Below are 21,865 nucleotides of genomic sequence, written 5' to 3' on the forward strand. Positions count from 1 at the left end.
TAACCATAATCAAGTGATAATTCTGTAACCATAGTTTTGCTTGTGTTATCATCAAATATTCCCTTATATTCTGGTGCGTTCGAATGCTTTCGTATTGCGTCGAATAATGGCTGGAAGAGGTCTGTATCATAATTTGATTTTTTTTCTTGTAGAAAAGTAACTAATCGTTCAAGTCCCATGCCTGTATCAACATGATGATTTGGTAAAGGTACTATACATCCATTTGTAAGCCTAACATAAAATATGATATTGAATAGACTATGCACTTTCATCATAATACAATTAATGAGCTCTTTATGATGTTACATAGAAAAGAAAACTTAAAATATTTAAATTCGCATAAAGATATTTAAAAAATATATAGTATATTATATGGACTTTAAATCATTAATTTAAAGGATTTAAAATATTTAACATATAACTGATAACTCACCTTTCACATTGTATAAAAACTATGTTCCATAACTCCATAAGATCAGTATATCCCTTATTTACTCGTTCGGCTTGATTACTTGATCTTTTCATATAGTCAACATGTATCTCTGTACAAGGTCCACAAGGACCTGATACCCCCATTTCCCAGAAATTGTCTCGCATACCGAAAGGTAGAACTTTATATTCCGGAAGACCAAGTCTCAACCAAATATCTTTGCACTCCAGATCTGGACTCATGCCTAGTTCCTCATTACCACCAAAATACGTTACATATAAATATTCTGTAGGTATGCCATATATGTTTGTTAAAAGATTCCAAGCGTACGAGCAAGCATCCTCCTAAAGTCAGTTCATTACACAAATAAGTATTACAAGTATAAACCAGTGAAAATAGCATTGCAGTTCTTTCGTACTTTAAAATAATATCCAAAATCATACTTTAAAATAATCTCCAAAAGACCAGTTGCCAAGCATTTCAAAAAAGGTATGGTGATAACTATCTTTGCCAACAACACTTAGATCATTGTGCTTCCCACCGACTCTGATGCACTTCTGTGAGTTTGCAACTTTTGTCACAGGAGGTTTGTAATAATCTAAGAAAATCCCTTTAAACTGAAGAGTAAAAATAAAAGTATTTGTTATAGTAGACTTGTTATTACAAATTTCTCAAGACTGAAAAGTGTGACATACTTGATTCATGCCAGCATTGATAAACGCCAGCGAGTGATCGGTAATCGGAGCGACAGGACTGGAACGAATAAAACTGTGCTTTAAATCCTTCGTGAAGTAATCTAAAAATTCATTTCTGATGAGGTTAGCTGGTTTGTTATTGGTGAACTGACTGTATGGGCGAATCAACTTAAGGGAAATCATCTTCCTTGTTACAGAATTTGTCATCGCCCGTAATCAACGCATAATACGAAACAATTAGCTTTCGTAAAACAATGTGGAGATACACATGAATGCACCAGGAGTCATCGTGTCATGTAGTTGAACATGGTTAGGACGGTTAGGACAGTGCTCGCACAGTACTTCTAAACAATCTAAACGACTACATCCAAATCATGTAGCATCGTGCGCATAATCAATTCAAAACGAGTCTTATTACACACTAATGAGGTTTAATTAACTGTAGGTTTGTCGTCGATGAAGAACCGATAGGAAAATGCGTGAAAAATTTTATTTCGAATGTAGCGCCAAGTTTGACACATTTTAGATTGCGTTCGGGAATACACATCGCGAATACCTCCAGGTATTAATTTATCCTTGTTTAACATTCGGTAAATAACAAAGATAGAATGGGGTAGAATGATATATTTGGCGCCAGTTGGTGTGTATTTCCGAACGCAGCTTTGCTTCTTTCGAGTCGTGCGCTCCTAATATCCAGAAATCGGCCGCTGAATTTTAATATTTGAACTGATATATAATTTGCTTCAGACTGTTCAAAAATATGAACATATATCCATTATTTTCTTTAAAATGAGGAAAATGTTGCTACATTTTTAATTTTACTTTTTTTTTTCTTCAGACAGCCTTTTTACGAATGTTAATTCGTATTATTACTAAAAATTTGATATAAAATATTTTATTTATTTTTAAGGTTTTCTAAATAGTTATCACAGCCAATTTGGATGAAACGAAATAATGAGATCGCTTTAAAACAATCGTAAAAATAGACGAAAGCTATCCTTATCCCTTCCCCTCTCCCCCCAACAGTAAATAATCGTAAAAAGTGGTAAAAGCCACGTAAGTGACGCAAGTGCTTTTATTCAACGCGCATGCGTATTTTTACTCACACATATCTTTTATTACTTTTTACAATTATTTACTGACTGTCGGAGAGGATAAACAGAGTTTTCGTCTATTTTTATAAACGTTTTAATCTCAATATTTTATTTTATTCAAATTATCTTTATTTACAAATGTCACGCAACAAAAATTAACGTGTCATTTCTTGCTTCTGACGTTACGATTTAATATAACTGTAGTGACTTATACTTAGAAGCTTTAAATAAATGTTTTTTATTTTAAGAAATATACATATTATATATACACAGCGTTTTAAATACAATAATATTAATAATTCTATCGTCGATTATGAGATTACTTTTACGTTACATGATATTTAAGATAAACATTTTTAATAGTACATAAATAACATTATGTTATACATGCAGCACTATACACTTAAATCAGATGGAATTTTTTCTAAAAATTTTCTTTTTTTTCTATTATACATCCTTAATGCACACATTGTTCCAATATGTAGCAGTCTTTAGATAAATTACGTTGTATTATTCTAAACTTTCTATCTCAAATCAATTTAGAAATGAGAAATTAAAATTATAATCGATCTATAAAATACATCAAATCTTAAATTTAATCCTCAATTTCTAAAAGATCGCCACCCATAGCTTTCCAAAAGGCGGTGACTACTTGCTCTGCCACTAGGCGCCTTTCATTTGTTGGTAAGGATGCTGCGTGTTCCTTCATAGCCATCAATTGGCCATACAGTTCTCCAAAATCTGCGTTTTCGTCGCCCATGATGCCGTCTATTTAATTTAAAATCCAATGAAAAATAAGCGATGGCACTTCATAGATTTACCTTCATTCGTTTCATGATCTATACTGACCGAGCATATCCTGCATGCGTAGCGTTTCCACAGGATCACGTGTTAATCGAATATTTTCAAATTGTTCTTCAATTTCGTTTACTTCTGGTGCTTGCCCCATGCACGACTTGTCTGTAACAAAACATAATTTGATCCATATCTATGTGAAAAGTTATACGCTTGAGTTTTTATTCTAACAGCAGAAATTTGGCTTGTACCTTTAAGCACGATATTGGGCCACATGTGAGCATGCAGAGCTTCTATGATTCTCTCGATGCCATATTTGTTACCCTCCGTATCGCATTCTGAATCTCCCATTCGCTCCAACTCAACCAGCTCAAACTTGTGGTGCAAACACCAATGCAGCACTGAAACATACAAACAAAAAACATCAGTTATACGCAATATGGAAATAAATATGTGGTATAAATAAGGTGTTTGAAGAGACGCTATTTGCGCTATTTATGTCATTCAATCTTTATTGTTCATCAGAATGTAAAATAAAGATAGATGACACAAATACCACTAACAACATCTCCCAGTGAGCTCTATAATATATTGGAGCACGCCATTGAATAGGGGTCTCTAATTCTAAACAATGACACTTTGGGCATTTTCCAGCAAGGACACAATGTAACAGAGAATTATTTCATCCGTGTTTAACGTTTGCAAACATTGTGTTATGTTGTGGCCTTGCTGAAAAATACCGTTTTTTGCTAAAAAGCACCAATAGTGTTCTTGCTGGAAAGCGTTACATGAGAAAAATAGCAAAAATTTTACTATTTTCTTTATCAGGATTTCTTTGTCATTGATTGGCTAATGCTGTTTGTATGAAACAGTCTCTGAAAGATAAATATTTATTTGCCTTTCTTTTCTCCGTTGGACTGTAGTTATCTATAGTTTAGTGTTTAGTATAGAGAAGGCATATTCCAATATATTTTTTAAAATATAGAACTCGACGATCTTACATCCATATTTGTTCATTAAACATCAATCAACATTCTCCATCACTGTTATACCTTTATCTCGCAAAGGCGAGTCGGATATTGCCCTGCAAGAAAACAACAGTACCTCCGCTGCTGTTAAGGAAGTGGCCAAGGATGTCAATTGTTCCAGTTCTTGATCCACCTTGTCCTACAGAAATCAATTGCCATCAACATGTCGATCTAATTGCTAAATTCCCATTGTGTCTCTTACTGCCTGTGGATCGTGGTACACGATCAATGCGTCAACTTCTTCCACTGGGAGTTTGTGGGATAAATTTTCTACGGCACGTACCAAGATCTGTGATGTATAATACTTGTTGTCAATGTTCCACAGGTAGTCCACAATCTTGTCTTCCTCGGATAGACGTTCCGCCCCTATACCTGTATTACAAATACACAACATGAAATAAAATTACATAAAAAATTAGAATCATTTGTGAAAAATTATGAGTATACTCTTGTACTTACTTTCTGCGATTTCTTTAGCTTTTCCTTCCTTCGTGCTAACAATCAACGCTCGAGGTAGATTCATTGTCGAAGAAGATCGAAATACGTATCAAAAGAATCAATAATAATATTTGACCCAACTGATTGATTAATACGCGTGAATAATAATCTCAGTAAATTAGAGGTTAGGTTAGATCAAAAGTATATAGACGCGATGCCCACTATGCGCAAAGTAGAAGTCTGTTCTTTTTTTGATTGAATTTTTGTACTAATTTATCTTTCTTCCCCTCTTCTTTTCCCCTGGAGAGAAAAGGAAAAAACACGAACAGGTGCAAAAGTTCAGCTAAAAAGAACAGGCCTTAAGGGTAACACAATCGCGCTTGTATCAAAACTCATGTGAGACACGTAACTTTAAAATTAATTAGAATAATTATGTTAATTATAATATAAATTAATGTTATTAATTATAATTTAACTATCTAATTGTAAATATTTTTGGATTATATTATTTAAATTGTTTAATTATTATTATTATACAAATTAATTATAATTTAACTATCTAATTGTAAATATTTTTGGATTATATTATTTAAATTGTTTAATTATTATTATTATACAAATTAATTATAATTTAACTATCTAATTGTAAATATTTTTGGATTATATTATTTAAATTGTTTAATTATTATTATTATACAAATTAATTATAATTTAACTATCTAATTGTAAATATTTTTGGATTATATTATTTAAATTGTTTAATTATTATTATTATACAAATTAATTATAATTTAACTATCTAATTGTAAATATTTTTGGATTATATTATTTAAATTGTTTAATTATTATTATTATACAAATTAATTATAATTTAACTATCTAATTGTAAATATTTTTGGATTATATTATTTAAATTGTTTAATTATTATTATTATACAAATTAATTATAATTTAACTATCTAATTGTAAATATTTTTGGATTATATTATTTAAATTGTTTAATTATTATTATTATACAAATTAATTATAATTTAAATATAATAATTATTTAAATTATACATATATACATAATTATTTTATATAATTATTTAAATAAGATTAATTATAAATTGTATATCACCTGCGATTTATTTTTAAATATTATATATACATATATGTATAAACAACCCAGGTAGCAAGTACGTCATTTTGACGTCATTTTGACGTCAAATGACGTCTTTTTGATGTCAGCTTGCTACCAGAGGGAATATAATATAAATTTTTTTAGAAAAAAAGCATAATAAGAAAAATTTTTATAAATACAAATGAGACGCACACGATTCAATAATTTGAAGAAGTGTATTTATTTTTAAACTTGTGTGTATTCCAATATTTTTAATTTTTTTACCGAGTGAGAAATAATAATGGAATCGACACTGAATCGATTCGACGTTGAAATCATCAAATCGACATTGAATCGACGTTGATTCGATATCGATTTTATTGTCATTTCTTATAAGGTATAAGTTGAAAGTTTTACAAGTGAATTTAAGGTATAATCAACCGAATGTAGAAATAAAAATTGATAATAAATTTTGAAAAAAAGAACATAATATATAATGGAAGGAAAAAAATTTTTCTTCCATATTTCTATTACGTTAGAATGTGATAATTACATGACACATAATGAGACGGCAGACATTCCGAGAAAAATAATTATACACTGAGAAAAAAATAGCCTAAATTTAAATAAATATTTATTTGAATACTACCAACTAAACATTTACTTACACAATAAATAAATATTTACTTAATAAAAAGAAGTGATTGTTAAATCAAATTAACAATCACTTCTTTTTGTACCAAATAAAGATATTTTTATATTTAATAAATATTTAATTGGTACTATTTAAATAAATATTTATTGAAATTTAGGATATTTTTTTCTCAGTGTAGATAATTGCATATCTCACATTCATTGATTGCATATCTCACGAGTATGTACCGATCCAAAAGAGATTCTGTTGATTACGATACAATTTACGCTTTCAATTAACGTTATTCGAGATATGTTACAATAATTACTGGGACGGGGTAATATAAAATATCTTCTTCGGAGAAATACAAAAATAGACAATTGTATCCTCGTTATAAAAATTCCTTTAAAATGAGGTAGAATAAGTTAAATAATAATAATGTGTCTGCGGTGATATAAGCGGTGATCACTAATCCTACGCAGTATTTATTGGTATTTTAATATTTATTATTTCCGTTAGTTATTGCAGTTTACACATTTTGAGAAATAATTTCAAGTCTGAAATAGAAATTGTCATATATGGTATCTTTTAATATAAATTAATTCGAAAAAAAGGAGAGAAAGATAAACTCTAATTTGACTCTATCAAAGAAAGAGAGAATTTGCTAGTTATTGCATAAATTATATATTTAAATTTATAAATCAACAGGACGAGAAAGATGTGTCTTCGACCTTCGGCTCTATCAATTCGATATGCTTTTCCGCTTAAATAATAGTAACATATAAAAGAGTAAGCCGCCGACAAACAATTTCACATTGTGATAGAAACCGTCGCGAAACATTTACCGTGCAGCATCATTGAAATTTATATTAGCCGACAAATTATTCCAACATGAAGCGATTGATTCTTCTGTACGTAACTTAAACAATTGCTTTTTAAACACAATATCATGTTTATTAATTTTACAACGGCATTAGTTATATGTATAATTACATTATCAATTTAATAATTTTTAATTAATTCAGAGATAACTCGAAATTAGGTCTGTTCTCATTGCTTACATTTTTTGCATTTAACATTGGAGATTTCCCAAGCAGAACAACAATCATTATGATATCAAAATGACTCCAAAATGAGATCATTAAAAATCATTTTTCAATCATTTCCTATTTATTTTAATATTTGACGTTATCATGATTTGTTGTTCTGTTTGGGTTCAAGCAACGCGAACAGATCTACCCAGACAGCACACAATATTTACAAAATACTTACAAAATATTTAGAAATATTTATAAGATTTATTTTAAATATTTTGTAAATATTTTTGTGGTTTTATATATATAGATTGCACAGATCATAAATATTTATTATAAATATTATGAAATACTTATTAGAATAGTTATTAGAATACTCATTAGAATATTTATTAGAAATACTTATTAGAATAATTATATAGTAAATGCTATAAAAATACTTAATGAGACATTATAATCCAAATAAAAAATACTTATTAGAAATATTTATTTATATTTATCATAAATATTGTATAAAATATTTAGTCTATATTTTAATAATATTTCGAATAAAGCTTTATATAAAATATGTATAAAATATCTATATAACATTTCAAAAAATGAATATTAATAAATATTTATCATATAAATATTCTGTGCTGTCTGGGTATTGATTGCTTCGCTTCCTACGTGTCTGTTTTCCTATTTTCCTATTATATTGAAATGTACGATGGCTTTCATGTACTGAAAAACATTAGAGACGTATTCTTTTTCGAAGAAAGTTTTGAATTGGTGTATATACTGCAAATGCAACAAACTATGTTTGTTTCACTCTAACTTATTAATTGCACCAGTTCAGAACTTTTTGCGAAAATGAACAGACTTAGGCCGATATTCATATATAGTCCGTATATTTTAAAAACGTCTTAAAGTAATATCTTAAGAAGCTTATGCCATTCTCTGGTACCTACATGGAATTTTAAAACTATACTTAAGACAGTTTTAAATATAAGAATTAATATATCGACTATGAGAGAGAGAATTGCGGTCCTAAATTATTTATATTTTCGATACTGTCAGTAGATGATGGCCATCGTGCACTTCAGTATTAGGCAAACAGGCATGCTGAAAGTGGATCGATTAATTTCAAGCGGGTGAGCGCGAGATTTGAATTAAATTTTGATCGTGCAACCTCTTATCGAGATATGTACTCCTAATAACATTGGTTTTCGAACGTTGAAAGACGTTTCTACCCTCGTCTAATCCCTTATCCAATTATCTTTGAAGAAGAGGCAAAATCACGTATACACATTTATTAACAATTAATACCGTTCGAATAATTTTCGAATAATTATCAAAACGTTCGATAAAATTACGAAACAATAAAGGAGGATAATCATTAACATCTGGGTATTATCTACATTCCTACTCTTCGCTCTTACAGCAGCGTTTGATTCTCATTAGCCCTGTATGAAATTATTTTGATTGTTGATTGAAGATTGAGAGGCTTTTTTTATATAGTTATATATTTATATATTTATGTTAATGTGTAATAATTAATACAATTCAAATTTAAATATAACTATAGAAAATATATAATTGCAGAATTAATTGTTGTATTTCTGGATTTTTACAGCGCTTTTGTCGGCACGTGTCTAATGAGAGATGTTACGTTATCGAAGATCCAAGAATATCCTTTGAATTTGGCATGGTTGTTCGGCATAAGTGAAAATGCTAATATGAATGAAAAACACGCTGTATGCGAATCTGAGGAGTGCAAGAAAATGGGTAATCGCATTTTATTAAGCTGCAGTTAGATTGTTTGTCCAAATATTTAGATTATCAATCATTAACTCATCATCAACTCCTTTTTTCTATTTTTTTCTCAGCTGACTTTATATTAGGAGGCATGAACAGATCCGTAAATCCATGTGATGACTTTTACGAGTACGCGTGTGGAAAATGGTCAGAGAAAAATGCCATTCCAGAAGGATTACGCCAGTGGGATACATGGACCAAGCTTCAATTCAAGACTAATCAGCAAGTACAAGGTGATCAGCCGATTTATGCATTACTATTCGTAAAATTCAAGATTGGGGAATCATTTAGCTATGTTAATATTATTAAATTCTACAGAGATTGTGCAGTCTAAGATTACAGAGAACGATTTACCAGCGGTAAAACTTGCAAAAAAGTGGTACAAAGCTTGCATGGATACGGGTGAGTGCATTTGTAATAAATGAAGTGTCGAACAAAAAATATATAGGTAGATTTGGTGTCATATTTTACGACAATTCGCTAATGCTTACAGACGCGAAAGAAAAAGAAGGGATCGACCCGCTGGTTTCTACCTTATCGCGTTTAGGTGGCTGGCCTATGACAATGGAGCCGGATAAATGGGATGAGCGGAAGTACAGTTGGGAAAAAGTGGATGATCAATATATGCGCTTGATGGCAAGAAATGCCTTTTATGACGTGCACATACAGAAGAATTCAGAGGATCCAAAAAGAGTAGAGGTACTTATAAGTACCTCTAAGTCTGATAAGTACCTTATATAAGTCTGATTAAAGAAAATATATTTACAAAGAATATAAATAAGTATAGAGTTCCACAGTCCGTGGCACGTGAGAACCTCATACTTTTAGATTTATTTTTTTACAAAAATTTAATATTAATCAATATTGAGAGACAGTAATTTGTAGGGTAGGGCTACAGAAACACAAGTCTTCTTATGTATTCTTTATTCGGCGTTCTCTGCGAGACTGCCGGCTCGTCCTATACCTACTCGCGTCGGAAAGGGGGCAACAATCTATTGTCGATCGCCCCGAAAAGTGGTAAGGCCGGAATCAGACTATGCATTGAAGATTGAGATTAAAGATTATAGATTGAAATTTCACCAATGAAAACAAAGAAATTCTGACTCCTTTTGTTCTAATTGGTCAAACATCAATCTTTCAATCTTCAATCTCATTCAATGCGTAGTCTGATTCCGGCCTAACACACGTAATAATATATGCGGAGATTCAATTTAAACCGCTACAAATTATAATTACTTATTTTAAGTATTAAAAGCACTATATATTGTTCAGTACTTTTAGTACTCCAAATAAATAATTAATTTATATAGGTACTACCTTTCAGTAGTATAAATTAGTTTTAGTATTAAATTTCTGTAAGGGTTACATCTAAATCTTACGTTTTTCCGTTTAAAAAAGGAATATATCTGCAGTAGATGTAATTGATATTTCTATAATTTCGTTCATGTATCTTACTACACGTACATATCCAGCAAGCACAAAATACTAAAAGATAACGAAAAGAGGTCTTTTTTAAGTTGTCTTTTTGACAAAGCAAAAAGATGTCTAAAAGATGACGAAAAGACATCGTTTTTAGATTGTCTTTTCAGCAAGACGAAAATATATCTATAAGACATCTTTTAATTTTTGCCGAAAAGACGACATGAAAAAGATATTTTTCCGTTATTTTGATACTTTTTTTTATTTATTCGCTGACAGTACCGGGATCACCACCAGACGGATGCGGTGGAGTTCAGTGTTTCGTGTTTAAAAATCATACAAGATAGAATAAAAGGTTTTATACATTATGAGAAATTTTACTTCTGTTCTAATGAACACTAATAAAATATTCTTATAAAATCAAGTCCCCCAAAGGGGGGATTACCCGGGAAAAAATATTTTATATATAATTATATGAAATTACAATTTCCAATCTTATTATTGTTTATATATTTGTATATAAACAAATATATTTTATATATAATTAATTATCTGTCATCTTTTCGTCGACTATATTCTTTCACTAAAAGATATCTTTATAATAATTTAGTCGCATTTTAGTTATCTTTTAGACGACTTTGTACTCTCTGGGTATATCCTCGCAATATATTTGTATTTCTCAGTCACATTATTTTACTATTACTTGTTGTATGGCGCAGTAAATTTAAGTTTATAACATTTGCATCAATTTTTTATCATCCGATTATTTTTCTCCTTAAACCCATGTATCTAGATCGACACACCGCATTTACCACCAGGCTCAAAAAAACTGCGGTTTTTGATTGATAGCATTGAAAAGGATGAAGAAGTGAACAAAGAAAGCAAACCAGATAGCAAGAGTGATGAAGACCCGAGTAATGAGGATGAGCAAAGCAATGAGGAGCCTGGAAGCGAAAGCAAAGATGATTCTAAAACAATTGAAGATGATGACAATGATGATAATAACGACAATGATAACGATGACAATGACGATGATGACGACAACGATAATGATGATGACAGTGGTGATGATAACAACGATGATGATAATGGCAGTGGCGATGACGACAACGATGATGATGGCAGTGGCAATGGCAACGACGATAATGATGACGATGATGACGACGATGATGATACAGACGAACAAGATGAAGACATCAAGAAAGAAATAAGCAAGAAAAAAATCACCAGCAAGATCGGTCATGAGAGAAGTAAAAAATTACGACACATTGGACAGAAAAAAAGCGGCACTCGGATCATTAAGACGCATGATAGCCATACTAAGATGAAAAGACAGAGAACAAGAAGATGGGCAACAAAAACGAACAATAAACAACGTTTTATTCGTCGCAAAAAGTTACATACCCAGAAAGGCAAAAGGAACCACGTGAGAAAAGTACATAGGAAAAGGACGAAAAAAATTTTAGACAATGCGGAAATAATGTATGCAACAATATCACAGGAGAGTTCAGAAAGAACGAAGAAGATATTAGAATCATATGCTAATTATATTTCGAAAGTAGCTTATATTATAGCCAAAAACAAAGGTACTAAAATTTCAGAAGAACGTCTTGCTGAAGATATTCAAGATATGATCAAATTCCAATTGAAACTGATCCAGGTAAAGAGCGTGTCACTGCTGTACTTTGCAGAGCAATAAGAACCGTAGAAAGACTTTTAATAATCTGAATAATTAACGTTCCAGATTACAAAGGAACCAATATTCAATTCGACCATACATTATATGGAAATTACACTTAGAGATTTTCAAGAGTGGTATGATAACGAGAATCCTAAAACAAATAATGGCAAGGTAAACGATTTCTTAATCAATTAATTATTTTGATTTTTTTTTATTTTGTATTATTCTTGTGATTTTTGATACTAGATATATAATATGATAGAATTTTGATACTATATATAATATGGTAGAATAAATATGATTACTGCAATATTGAAGAATGATATTAACAAATAGATTAACTGGGTTAGTAAAATCAAGGCGTTGTTTGACGAGGCGTATGAGTCCGTGGATGATGATTTAATTCTAAACATTATTTCGCCAAATTACATTAAAGAACTTCTCTCCTTACTGGACGAGACGTCGAGTAGGACGATCGGTAAGTTTTAAAAATGACTCTGTTGAAAATACAAAACATCATTAACATACATGTACTTATAAAAAATATATTTTAGTGAATTATATACACTGGAACTTCATAAGCAAAATAATAAAGACTACCACCAGTGAAATGAAAAATTTATACGATACGTGGGAGAACATTATTAACAAGAACGAAAATGGAACTCCGTACGGTTTGATATATTTTTATATAGATAATATCTTCATGTATTAATAATTGATTATTTATTACTGTGTAAAAATAAATAATTATTACTAATTTAAGATCTAATTCAATTATGTTAAACGTAGCTCGAAAGCATCTATTTGCATAGATTCAGCAGAGATAAAAGAAATTCTAGCGTACGAATTTGTAAGAAAATATTTCTCCGATGAAACAGTGAAAACAGTATGTTTTATTTCATTCATCTGTTATTTATAATCTTGTCTCTGTGCTAATACATTTGTCTGTAAGTTAATTCTTCACTTTTATTATAGGCATCGGACATGCTCAACGATATAAAAAAAGAAGTTGAGAAATTGATTAAAGACTCAGATTGGTTAAACGATGAAACTAAAGATTATTTTATAGAAAAAGTAAAATATTTGAAGAAATATATTGGATATCCGGATTGGTACAAAAACACTACGATCATGCAAGAGTATCTTAAAGGGGTATAAGTTTGTAAAAAATTGTTAATATTAGTTGTTATTACATGACGACCATCACTTTACGTAACATTATTCCATTAAAGCTTGTTATCGGTCCATCATACTATGAGAATGCTCTTCGATACAACAGATACGTCAAATTGGAGAGCTTACGGAAATTATCGAAAAATAATGATGAAATCGATGAAAAGTGAGTACGATTTACTATAATATGTTTTGCGAGTTAAATAATTTTTATATGTTAATAAACGAGTTAACAAATTTTTATTACAGTCTAAAGCTGGATCCAACTGAAATAAATGCCTTTTATATACCCTATAAAAATACTTTAAGTATGTATAAAAATATCTTAAACATGTTTCCTTATTTAATGAAATATAATTGTACGCTACACATGCTCATAAATTATTAATTTAATCGATCGATTTAATGCGAAATTTGTAACTATTAACTTCACAATAAAAATTAATTCTTTCGTCAATAGGTATCATGGCGGCGGACTTTCAGAGTCCATGGTTCGCTTACGGTCGACCACGGTAAGTGAATGAATTTGATTAAAACTTAACACCACATACATAACGAAATATGTGCACTAAAAAAACTATAATTATTTTATTTAATAATAATAATAATATAATATGATTATTATATAAATATATAATATAAGTATAATATAAATATTATATAAATCTTTATAGAATATTTTTTTAACAATTATTGTTCTACAGAGCTCTTAACTTTGGTATTATTGGATTCCTCATGGCGCATGAAGTTAATCATGGATTCGATCATATAGGTACGATGGAAAATAACACCGTCATCATTAAACTCTACCCTTACTTTATTTTTTGTGTTGCAATATTTACAATTATTGTGGTGATATAATGATTATTTAATACTTTTTGAATATTTGATGAAAAAGAGAAATAGATAAATAATTTTTAGGACGCATGTACGATAAAAATGGTGACCCTCTGGATTGCTTCCCGATAATGGCCCAGGCATATGACAAAAAAGAAAATTGCTTTATAAACCAGTTTAATAATTATCCCATTGATTCAAAAACAAATAAAAAAATAAAGGTACACTGTTTACTGTATATTTAAATTACTTTTATTTTATTAAAGTTTTAGTTGGTCATTTATTTATCAGTTATCGATTAAATCATCTCTATCTTATTGAAAATTTACTGATCTTTTTTACTGATTGAAATTATAGGATTATGGTGTGCAAACGATAGACGACAATATAGCAGATACAATGGGATTGCAAGCGATATTTAAGACTTTTCAAAGCAAAGAGAAAGAGAGCAAAACACCGGAAGCCGCATTGCCAGGCATGGAAAATTTTACCAACGATCAACTATTCTTTTTATCTTTTTCCACTGTAAGTGTTACGAGCATTAATGAAATACAATTAATTCAAAACTATGAAGATATATAATAATAAATAAAGTAATTTTTATGCTTCAATTATATTAAAACATTTACGTTTACAGTTATGGTGTGAAGCAAATAAATACACCTCAAGTGAAATAATAGATAATGCTAAGAATGATGACCACAGCGTCATGCGATTAAGAGTTATAGGTTCTGTATCAAATTCGGACGATTTCGCTAAAACTTATAATTGCCCTGTTGGTACTCCGATGAATCCCGAAAAGAAGTGCAATATCTGGAAGTGAGTCTAAAGAATCTTGCAAAGCAAACCTCTTAAAAATATCCCGCAGAAATTATTTATCCAAATGTATCAATGAATAAAAAACGCATTTATATGAAAACGTTTCTTTTGATTATCTTCTAATTTCTGAATGTATTCGACCTAATTTGCGTTATTCAAGGATAAAATTTATCCAGAGGATAAAAATTAATTATCAGCAAACTATTTTTCACTAATATCATCTGCACCGTGGGTCTCTTTCACGCCAGTATCAAATTTCTCATAAAAAATTAGTTGTAAATAATTGAAAAAAAAAATACTTTTACATCTCTACTTTGTATTCTAAACGTTTTTTACCTAAAACTATTATATTGTTTTTTTATACAGTAAAGTGCAAAAGGAAACTTTTACTATTGAAATTTTGACTGATCCTTAAAAAAAACCCGCGATGCAAGAAGAAGGTTAAAAATATAAACTGAAATCCAAAAAATACAGCGTTATAGGATAGGCTTTTAATAACATATAAATGTGCTACATTTAGGCTTTGCTCTGTTTGCAATACATTTCTTGTGAGTGCAATAGTAAATGTGAAAAAAATTCTAAAATGTTGTAATAATCTTATTCGTGCGCATACATAATTTTGCAAAGAATTTGTTCTTACTTTGCATTTCGTTTAAATTGCACAATGCAAATACACATACAATAATGTCAATAATCATAAAACGACGGACGTCCTGAAAATGATAATTTGTAAGTAGGCTGATTAAATAGATAATAAAATTTCCGTTAGTCATGATAAAAATTATGCTTTTATAATTAAATTCATCCAATAGATAAATAGTAAATAGATAAATAACTGCAAAATTAATAAACGATTGCATTTATTAAACAAGGTGCATATATTATATAACATATATAAAATACCTAAAATCATTTATAATATCATTGGACAGAAAAAGACGAAAGATGAACAGTCCAAGAAATTCAGTCCTAGGATATGGAAAAAAAACAAGTTTAAAGAATCGACCGATTGTTGTGTTCATAAAAGAAACAATTAAAATTGTTTTCGTTCGTATTGTTACTCATGCGTTTTAAAGCGATTGGAATTGCGATGCATTGACGACACATGTTTTAAATGAATAACATTAACACTTAACAGTATTTTATGTAATTTTCCATAATTTGTACCGATAGAGATAAAAAATCACGATCGAAATGTCTATGTTTAATTTTATTATGTAATTAAACCAATAAAATTATTATATGTAACGATATCAGAGGCTTGGTTAATTTATTTCTCAATTAAAATTATGTCGTACCCACTGTGCGCGGTTACGTACATTGTCTGTATATTATTGTTTCTTTTATGGATTTTCTATAAAAGAAACAACAAGTCAGCTAACACTTTGCCTATCGTCTGCTCTTAATCTTAAACATTTTTTTTTTATTGACATTTATTAGAACCCATTACTATTTACATTTATCACTATTTTTTTTCTCATCATTTCTGAATTTTTGAAAAAAGAGGCATTATTCTTAAAGATCTATTATTCAGATATCGCACACTATTTTTTGAATTAATAAAAATTTGTGCGAGAAAAAACCTGGAAATTAATATTTCTCGAGGTGGAAATAATGTTGATATCGGTTATCACTAGTGCTATTTTGTTAATGTAAACCAGAAAGGCAAAAGATACATTTCCGGCCTTCAGCTCTATCAATTCGATATGGTATAGCACTGCTGAATCCTTCCGCAAATAGTATAAAAGTCAGCTAAGCAACAAATAATTTCACATTGCGGCGGAAAACGTTAGACCAGCACAATTATATAAAATTTATCTCAGCCTTAAACAATTTTACGGCAATGAGGCGATTCATTCTTCTGTAAGTAACTTATAAAAATTATTTTTTAAACACAGTGTCAATTAAAAGTGAATTAATATCCCTCATTTTGTCTTTAGAAAATTAATCTGTTTCGACTGTAATTAAAGAAAAATAAAGTCTAAACGTGGTATATAATATTTTTCTCTTGTTTCGAATTCTAAATTCACTTTGAAATAGTGATATCAACTAATATTATTCTTTATATATTATATACATCATCTTTATCTCTTATATTATACTGTAGATCTTTATTTCTTATATTATACTGTTATATATTATCCTGTTTCATTTTGCATTGTGCTTTACAGCGCCTTCATTGGCATATTTTTAATGAAGAATGTCACATCGTCGAAAAACCAGGGATATCCTTCGCGTCTAGCATGGTTGTTTGGTTTAAACAATACACAACATGAAACTAAGGAACAAAATGAAACTAACGACGAAAATAAGCCGACCGTATGTCAATCTCAAGAATGCAAAAAAATCGGTACTTCTTAAACAGCAGCAGCTGTAGTTGGAATTATAATTTAACAGTTAATTTGAATCTTTACTCTCTTATCGTTATCCTTTTTTTTCAGCTCAGATAATAACGGAGAGCATGGACAAATCTGTGGATCCGTGCGACGATTTCTACGAGTACGCTTGTGGAAAATGGTCAGAGCATAATCCCGCTCCAAAAGGGATGAAGTCCTGGAGTATGTTTGCAAGTGCACAAGTAAATGTCAGAAAGCAAATAACAGGTGAATACCAAATTATCCGAATTTCAACAGGAAACTTGCGTGTAATAATATTAAAATTAAATCATATTTCGTAGCAATTTTCGACGAAGGTCCAAAGAAAGACGATCTTTTGGCGGTAAAGCTCGCGAAGAAGTGGTACGCGGTCTGTATGGATACAGGTAAATGTGGATGTAGCTTTCGAGTGATTGAATCGTTCAAAAATTCAAATACTATTTTCAAACATAATTATATTCCACGACATAATTCACGAAACGCTTCCAGATGCAATGGATAGTCAAGGACTTGAACCGCTTGTCTTTACCTTATCGAGGATAGGCGGCTGGCCGATGATAATGGAACCTGATGAATGGAACGAGGAGGAGTACAGCTGGCAAAAAGTGGATGATCAATATGTGCGCTTGACAGGAAGGAATGCTTTTCACGACGTGCGCGTGTGGGTGGACGGAAATTGGACTTTAAACGAATTCCCGAAAACAGTGCATGTACTCATCACAACACAAGCATTCAATTAAGATTATAATTACGCATTAATATTACGCTCTCAAATCTCTAAATCCAAAAGCATACTTGCGATGTATATTTTTATAATCTCTATATGATTACATTATGTATCATTATAGACATTTTATATCTGCGTTATTCTTTCCATTACATATGTGGGGCGTAAATTTATATTTAAAATATTCGCTTTGATTTTTCACTAGTGATTTTTATTAGTGTAAGTTCTTGTTGCCAGGTGTCTATTCCCCATTTACCTCCGGCTTCGTTCAAACTCTGGGATGAAGACGATAGCGAAGAGAAAGTAGACAGAAGCGACGAGGATCCCAGCGACGAGGAGAAGCAAAGTAACGAGCAAAACGATAGTCAAGAACCTGGAAGCGAAGACCAAGACGATAACAAAACCGATAGTACTAACGATAATGGTGATGAAGATGATAATAATGGTGACGATGAAGATAATGATGATAATAATGACGATAAAAATGGCGATGAAGAGAGTGACGATGAAGATAATGACGACAATAATGACGACAAAAATGATGATGAAAAGGATGACAATAATGATACAAACAAACAGGATGACGATGACAATAATGGCACACATGAACACGATGACGATGAAGAAAACAAGAAAGAAAGAATCAGTGTGAAAAAAGCCGGTAAATTCGCGAAAAATAAAAAATTAAAGCATAGTAGAAAAATTAAGAGTAGCATCAATTCCAAGAAGCACGAGAATCATAAGATGAAGAAAGACAGGATAAAAAGACGGGCAATACCGAATGTTCGCGAGAAATTACGCACGCAGAAGATTGAAAAGAATCACGTGAAGCAAGCACGTAAGGAAAGAATAAAGAAAACTTTAAAGGCACCGCAGATTAGCACCGAAGAAACGACTGACAAATACGATATGACGAAACTATATGCCGATTACATCTCGAAAGTAGCTCTCGCCATAGCTGAAGTAAGAGGCGTTGAAGTCTCAGAGGAACACTTGTATAAAGACATCAAAGACATGATCAAATTTCACGTAAAACTAATTAAAGTGAGTGTTACATTACTTTGCTGGACAAGGAAGCGATAAGAATATGTTCATAAAAACCAAATAATAATATATTTCAGATTACTACAGGAGGAGAGGAAGAAAAGGAATTAACGCTTAATGACTTCCAGGAATGGTATGAAAAAAAGATACCCAAAACTCACAACAGCGCAGTAAGTTGTTTTCTAATTAATTAATTTAACCTGTAATTTTCTCCAATTAAATGAGCATAATTAACGCAATATAGATTGATTGGCTTTACAAAATTGGGGAGTTATTTGACGAAGCTCATGTGCCTGTGAGTGGTGATATGGACATAAAAATTAATAACCCAGATTACTTTAGTAATCTTATATCTTTGCTAGACGATACATCGAGTCGGACAATCGGTAAATTAAAAAAAATGTGGTAATATAAGCAAATGTCGTTGATAAATATACTTACATAAGTTATGTTTCAGTGAATTATATACATTGGAACTTTTTAAGCAGAATAATAAGAACTACTACAATTGAAATGAGAAAATTGTATGATGCATGGGAAGAAAAAAAGAAGAATGATGATGATCAGATTCTTGGAGTTTCAGCAAGGTGCAATGCAAGCTCTTATATTAAAAATAGTTTTTTATATAATTATTAACGTCATTATTTGCTTTTCAACTCCTTTTTTATGTTGCATTTTCCATACGGTGCAATCTTAATACTCTTAACGCGTGAATCAAAATCGAATTATAGTTTTAGAATATTTTAAATCATACTAGTATTAACTGATGATGAACTATTACCACAGATCGTTCAGATGCACAAGAGAAGTAGATATGAGCGACATGCTAGCATACGAGTATGTGAGAAAACATTTCTCTGATGAAATCACGACAGCTGTAAGCACTTCGTGTGGATTAAGTCTTATTTCGTCTATAGAAGCCTCCTGACTATCTTATAAGTTTGATCAATTGAATTACTTATCCCTATTACAGGCATCGGACATGTTGGATGATATACAAAAGGAAGTTGAATATCAAATTAAAGACTCAGACTGGATAGATGAGGATACTAAGGATTTTGTGTTAGCAAAATTAGTGCATATGGAGAAATTTATTGGATATCCAGATTGGTATAGAAATAATACTATTGTTAAACGATATTATCAAGGTGTAAGTTCCTTAAAATTGATTAATTATTACTGCATAGTGATTATTTGATTTAATTGTTCTATTCCATTAAAGCTCATTATTGGCAATTCGTATTACGAAAATACATTGAGCTATGATAGATACAGCAAGTGGAAAGAGCTACGACAGTTGTTGGAGGAAGATGAAGACGATGAAGTGTAAGATAACTCATTTGTATTTTATTAGTCTTATTTTTTAATATGTAAAATAAATTCATACAATATATTCCATGTTATAGAATGGTGATGAATCCTGTAATGGTAAATGCCTTTTTCTCACCGGATCTTAATTCCGTAGGTTTGTATCCGTAGCACGTTTTTTTTTTAGTAGAACTTAAATTCATGAATTTGCATTTTTTATATTGTTATTGATATTAATCTTTCTTTCGATTATAGCCCTCTCGGCAGCAGATTTTCAGAGTCCATTGTTTGCTTTTGGTCGACCACAGTAAGTGAACAATTTTTATTAAAAATGTCAATGTGATTAGCGCATAACTATAAAAAGCCATAAATATAAATAAATTTAGGATTATAATCTCTAAATATTTTGTAATTTTTTTCTAAACACTCTTTATTCCAGAGCTATTAATTATGGTATTGTTGGATCAATCATGGGTCACGAAGTTAATCACGGATTTGACAACTATGGTAACGTTATAAAATGTTTGTTATATCAGGCCATTTAGTTTAGTAAATACTACATTCTATGACATTTAATTAATGCAATAATATAATATTTATCATTTTACTCCAAAAAATATTTCAAACGTTTTTTAAGTATTCAAAAAGATGACAAAAAGTCAAAAGAATAACTTTTAGGCCACTTATATAATAAGAAAGGAAAAATTGTGGAATGGTTATCCGCAATGGCCGAAGCATATGGCAAAAGAACAGAGTGTTTTGTGGAACAGTTTAATAATTATGCCATCAACAAGATATCGAATACAACAAAGGTACGTCATCTACATTTCATCATCTGCATTTTATTACTATCTAATTTACATTATTCTTATTTTTCTCATCGGGCATTTTAAAAACATTTGATCGCACTCACTGTTTAAAATTGCAGGACTATGGCAATCAAACGGTGGGAGAGAATATCGCGGACACAATGGGATTAGAAGCAGCGTTTAGAGCATATCAAAGAAGAGAAAGGGAATGCGGAAAGCCGAATACCGTATTACCAGGCCAGGAAAACCTCACCAATGATCAACTTTTCTTCCTATCTTTTGCCAACGTAAGTATCACAGATATATAAATTCAAAACTGGAATAATTAAATTATAAAAATAATAATGTTTAAAGTAAACATTCATGTGCTTGAATGTATGAAATTGGGGTAACGTTTGCAGTTGTGGTGTGAAGATCCGGCAAAGAGTGCAATCAAAGCTAAACATGACGTACATAGCATCGGACAATTGAGAGTGATAGGAACTGTTTCAAATTTGCACGACTTCGCCAAAGCTTATAATTGCCCGGTCGGCAGTGCAATGAATCCCGAAAAGAAATGTCATATCTGGAAGTGAATTACTTCTACGAATGTAACAAATTAAACTAGCCAATGCTTCACAAAA

At 30.6% G+C, this 21,865-nt stretch overlaps 4 protein-coding genes across 4 annotated transcripts in view; 2 read left to right on the plus strand and 2 right to left on the minus strand.

The window, feature by feature from the left end:
- AlaRS-m (alanine--tRNA ligase, mitochondrial) overlaps window positions 1-1,350 on the minus strand; it is a 4,327-nt gene extending 2,977 nt beyond the window's left edge. The window contains 4 exon segments of the mRNA XM_018510175.1: window positions 11-231; window positions 434-774; window positions 874-1,047; window positions 1,126-1,350. Of these exon segments, the coding sequence (XP_018365677.1) occupies window positions 11-231; window positions 434-774; window positions 874-1,047; window positions 1,126-1,350 (961 nt within the window).
- A 1,330-nt stretch (window positions 1,351-2,680) lies between these two features.
- Window positions 2,681-4,719, minus strand: LOC108762878 (alpha- and gamma-adaptin-binding protein p34). The gene is made up of 6 exons (XM_018510089.1): window positions 4,502-4,719; window positions 4,245-4,414; window positions 4,067-4,181; window positions 3,266-3,415; window positions 3,069-3,179; window positions 2,681-2,987 (listed from the first exon to the last, which is right to left on the minus strand). Exons 1-6 carry the CDS (start codon window positions 4,563-4,565, stop codon window positions 2,815-2,817), a joined length of 783 nt encoding a protein of 260 aa, XP_018365591.1. The 5' UTR covers window positions 4,566-4,719; the 3' UTR covers window positions 2,681-2,814.
- Window positions 4,720-7,048: 2,329 nt separating this feature from the next.
- On the plus strand, window positions 7,049-15,056 carry LOC108762885 (neprilysin-1-like). The gene is made up of 18 exons (XM_018510106.1): window positions 7,049-7,127; window positions 8,866-9,017; window positions 9,119-9,280; window positions 9,366-9,449; window positions 9,541-9,746; window positions 11,260-12,126; window positions 12,211-12,318; window positions 12,484-12,625; window positions 12,702-12,816; window positions 12,940-13,036; window positions 13,126-13,302; window positions 13,383-13,489; window positions 13,573-13,631; window positions 13,784-13,835; window positions 14,028-14,095; window positions 14,245-14,381; window positions 14,518-14,685; window positions 14,798-15,056. The coding sequence occupies exons 1-18, from the start codon at window positions 7,108-7,110 to the stop codon at window positions 14,981-14,983; spliced, it is 2,907 nt and encodes a 968-aa protein (XP_018365608.1). The 5' UTR covers window positions 7,049-7,107; the 3' UTR covers window positions 14,984-15,056.
- A 1,692-nt stretch (window positions 15,057-16,748) lies between these two features.
- On the plus strand, window positions 16,749-21,861 carry LOC108762886 (neprilysin-1-like). Its single transcript, XM_018510107.1, has 18 exons — window positions 16,749-16,842; window positions 17,151-17,329; window positions 17,421-17,582; window positions 17,657-17,740; window positions 17,844-18,064; window positions 18,319-19,125; window positions 19,203-19,295; window positions 19,370-19,511; window positions 19,583-19,712; window positions 19,912-20,002; window positions 20,099-20,275; window positions 20,348-20,451; window positions 20,532-20,590; window positions 20,689-20,740; window positions 20,873-20,940; window positions 21,112-21,245; window positions 21,362-21,529; window positions 21,644-21,861. Exons 1-18 carry the CDS (start codon window positions 16,823-16,825, stop codon window positions 21,815-21,817), a joined length of 2,865 nt encoding a protein of 954 aa, XP_018365609.1. The 5' UTR covers window positions 16,749-16,822; the 3' UTR covers window positions 21,818-21,861.
- The last annotated feature ends 4 nt before the right edge of the window (window positions 21,862-21,865 follow it).

The sequence above is a fragment of the Trachymyrmex cornetzi genome, unplaced genomic scaffold (genome assembly GCF_001594075.2).
Source record: "Trachymyrmex cornetzi isolate Tcor2-1 unplaced genomic scaffold, Tcor1.1 scaffold325, whole genome shotgun sequence".
Lineage (NCBI taxonomy): Eukaryota > Metazoa > Arthropoda > Insecta > Hymenoptera > Formicidae > Trachymyrmex > Trachymyrmex cornetzi.

Coding starts and splice junctions, on each gene's coding strand:
- LOC108762886 (XM_018510107.1), top strand. CDS start 16,823: ATGAGGCGATTCATTCTTCT. Junction 19,512..19,582: donor TACATCGAGTCGGACAATCG/GTAAATTAAAAA, acceptor GTTATGTTTCAG/TGAATTATATACATTGGAAC. Junction 20,591..20,688: donor ACCGGATCTTAATTCCGTAG/GTTTGTATCCGT, acceptor TTTCGATTATAG/CCCTCTCGGCAGCAGATTTT.
- LOC108762885 (XM_018510106.1), top strand. CDS start 7,108: ATGAAGCGATTGATTCTTCT. Junction 7,128..8,865: donor ATGAAGCGATTGATTCTTCT/GTACGTAACTTA, acceptor GGATTTTTACAG/CGCTTTTGTCGGCACGTGTC. Junction 9,747..11,259: donor AGGATCCAAAAAGAGTAGAG/GTACTTATAAGT, acceptor CCATGTATCTAG/ATCGACACACCGCATTTACC.
- LOC108762878 (XM_018510089.1), bottom strand. CDS start 4,565: ATGAATCTACCTCGAGCGTTGATTGTTAGCACGAAGGAAGGAAAAGCT. Junction 4,415..4,501: donor AGCTAAAGAAATCGCAGAAA/GTAAGTACAAGA, acceptor TTTGTAATACAG/GTATAGGGGCGGAACGTCTA. Junction 4,182..4,244: donor TGTACCACGATCCACAGGCA/GTAAGAGACACA, acceptor TGATTTCTGTAG/GACAAGGTGGATCAAGAACT.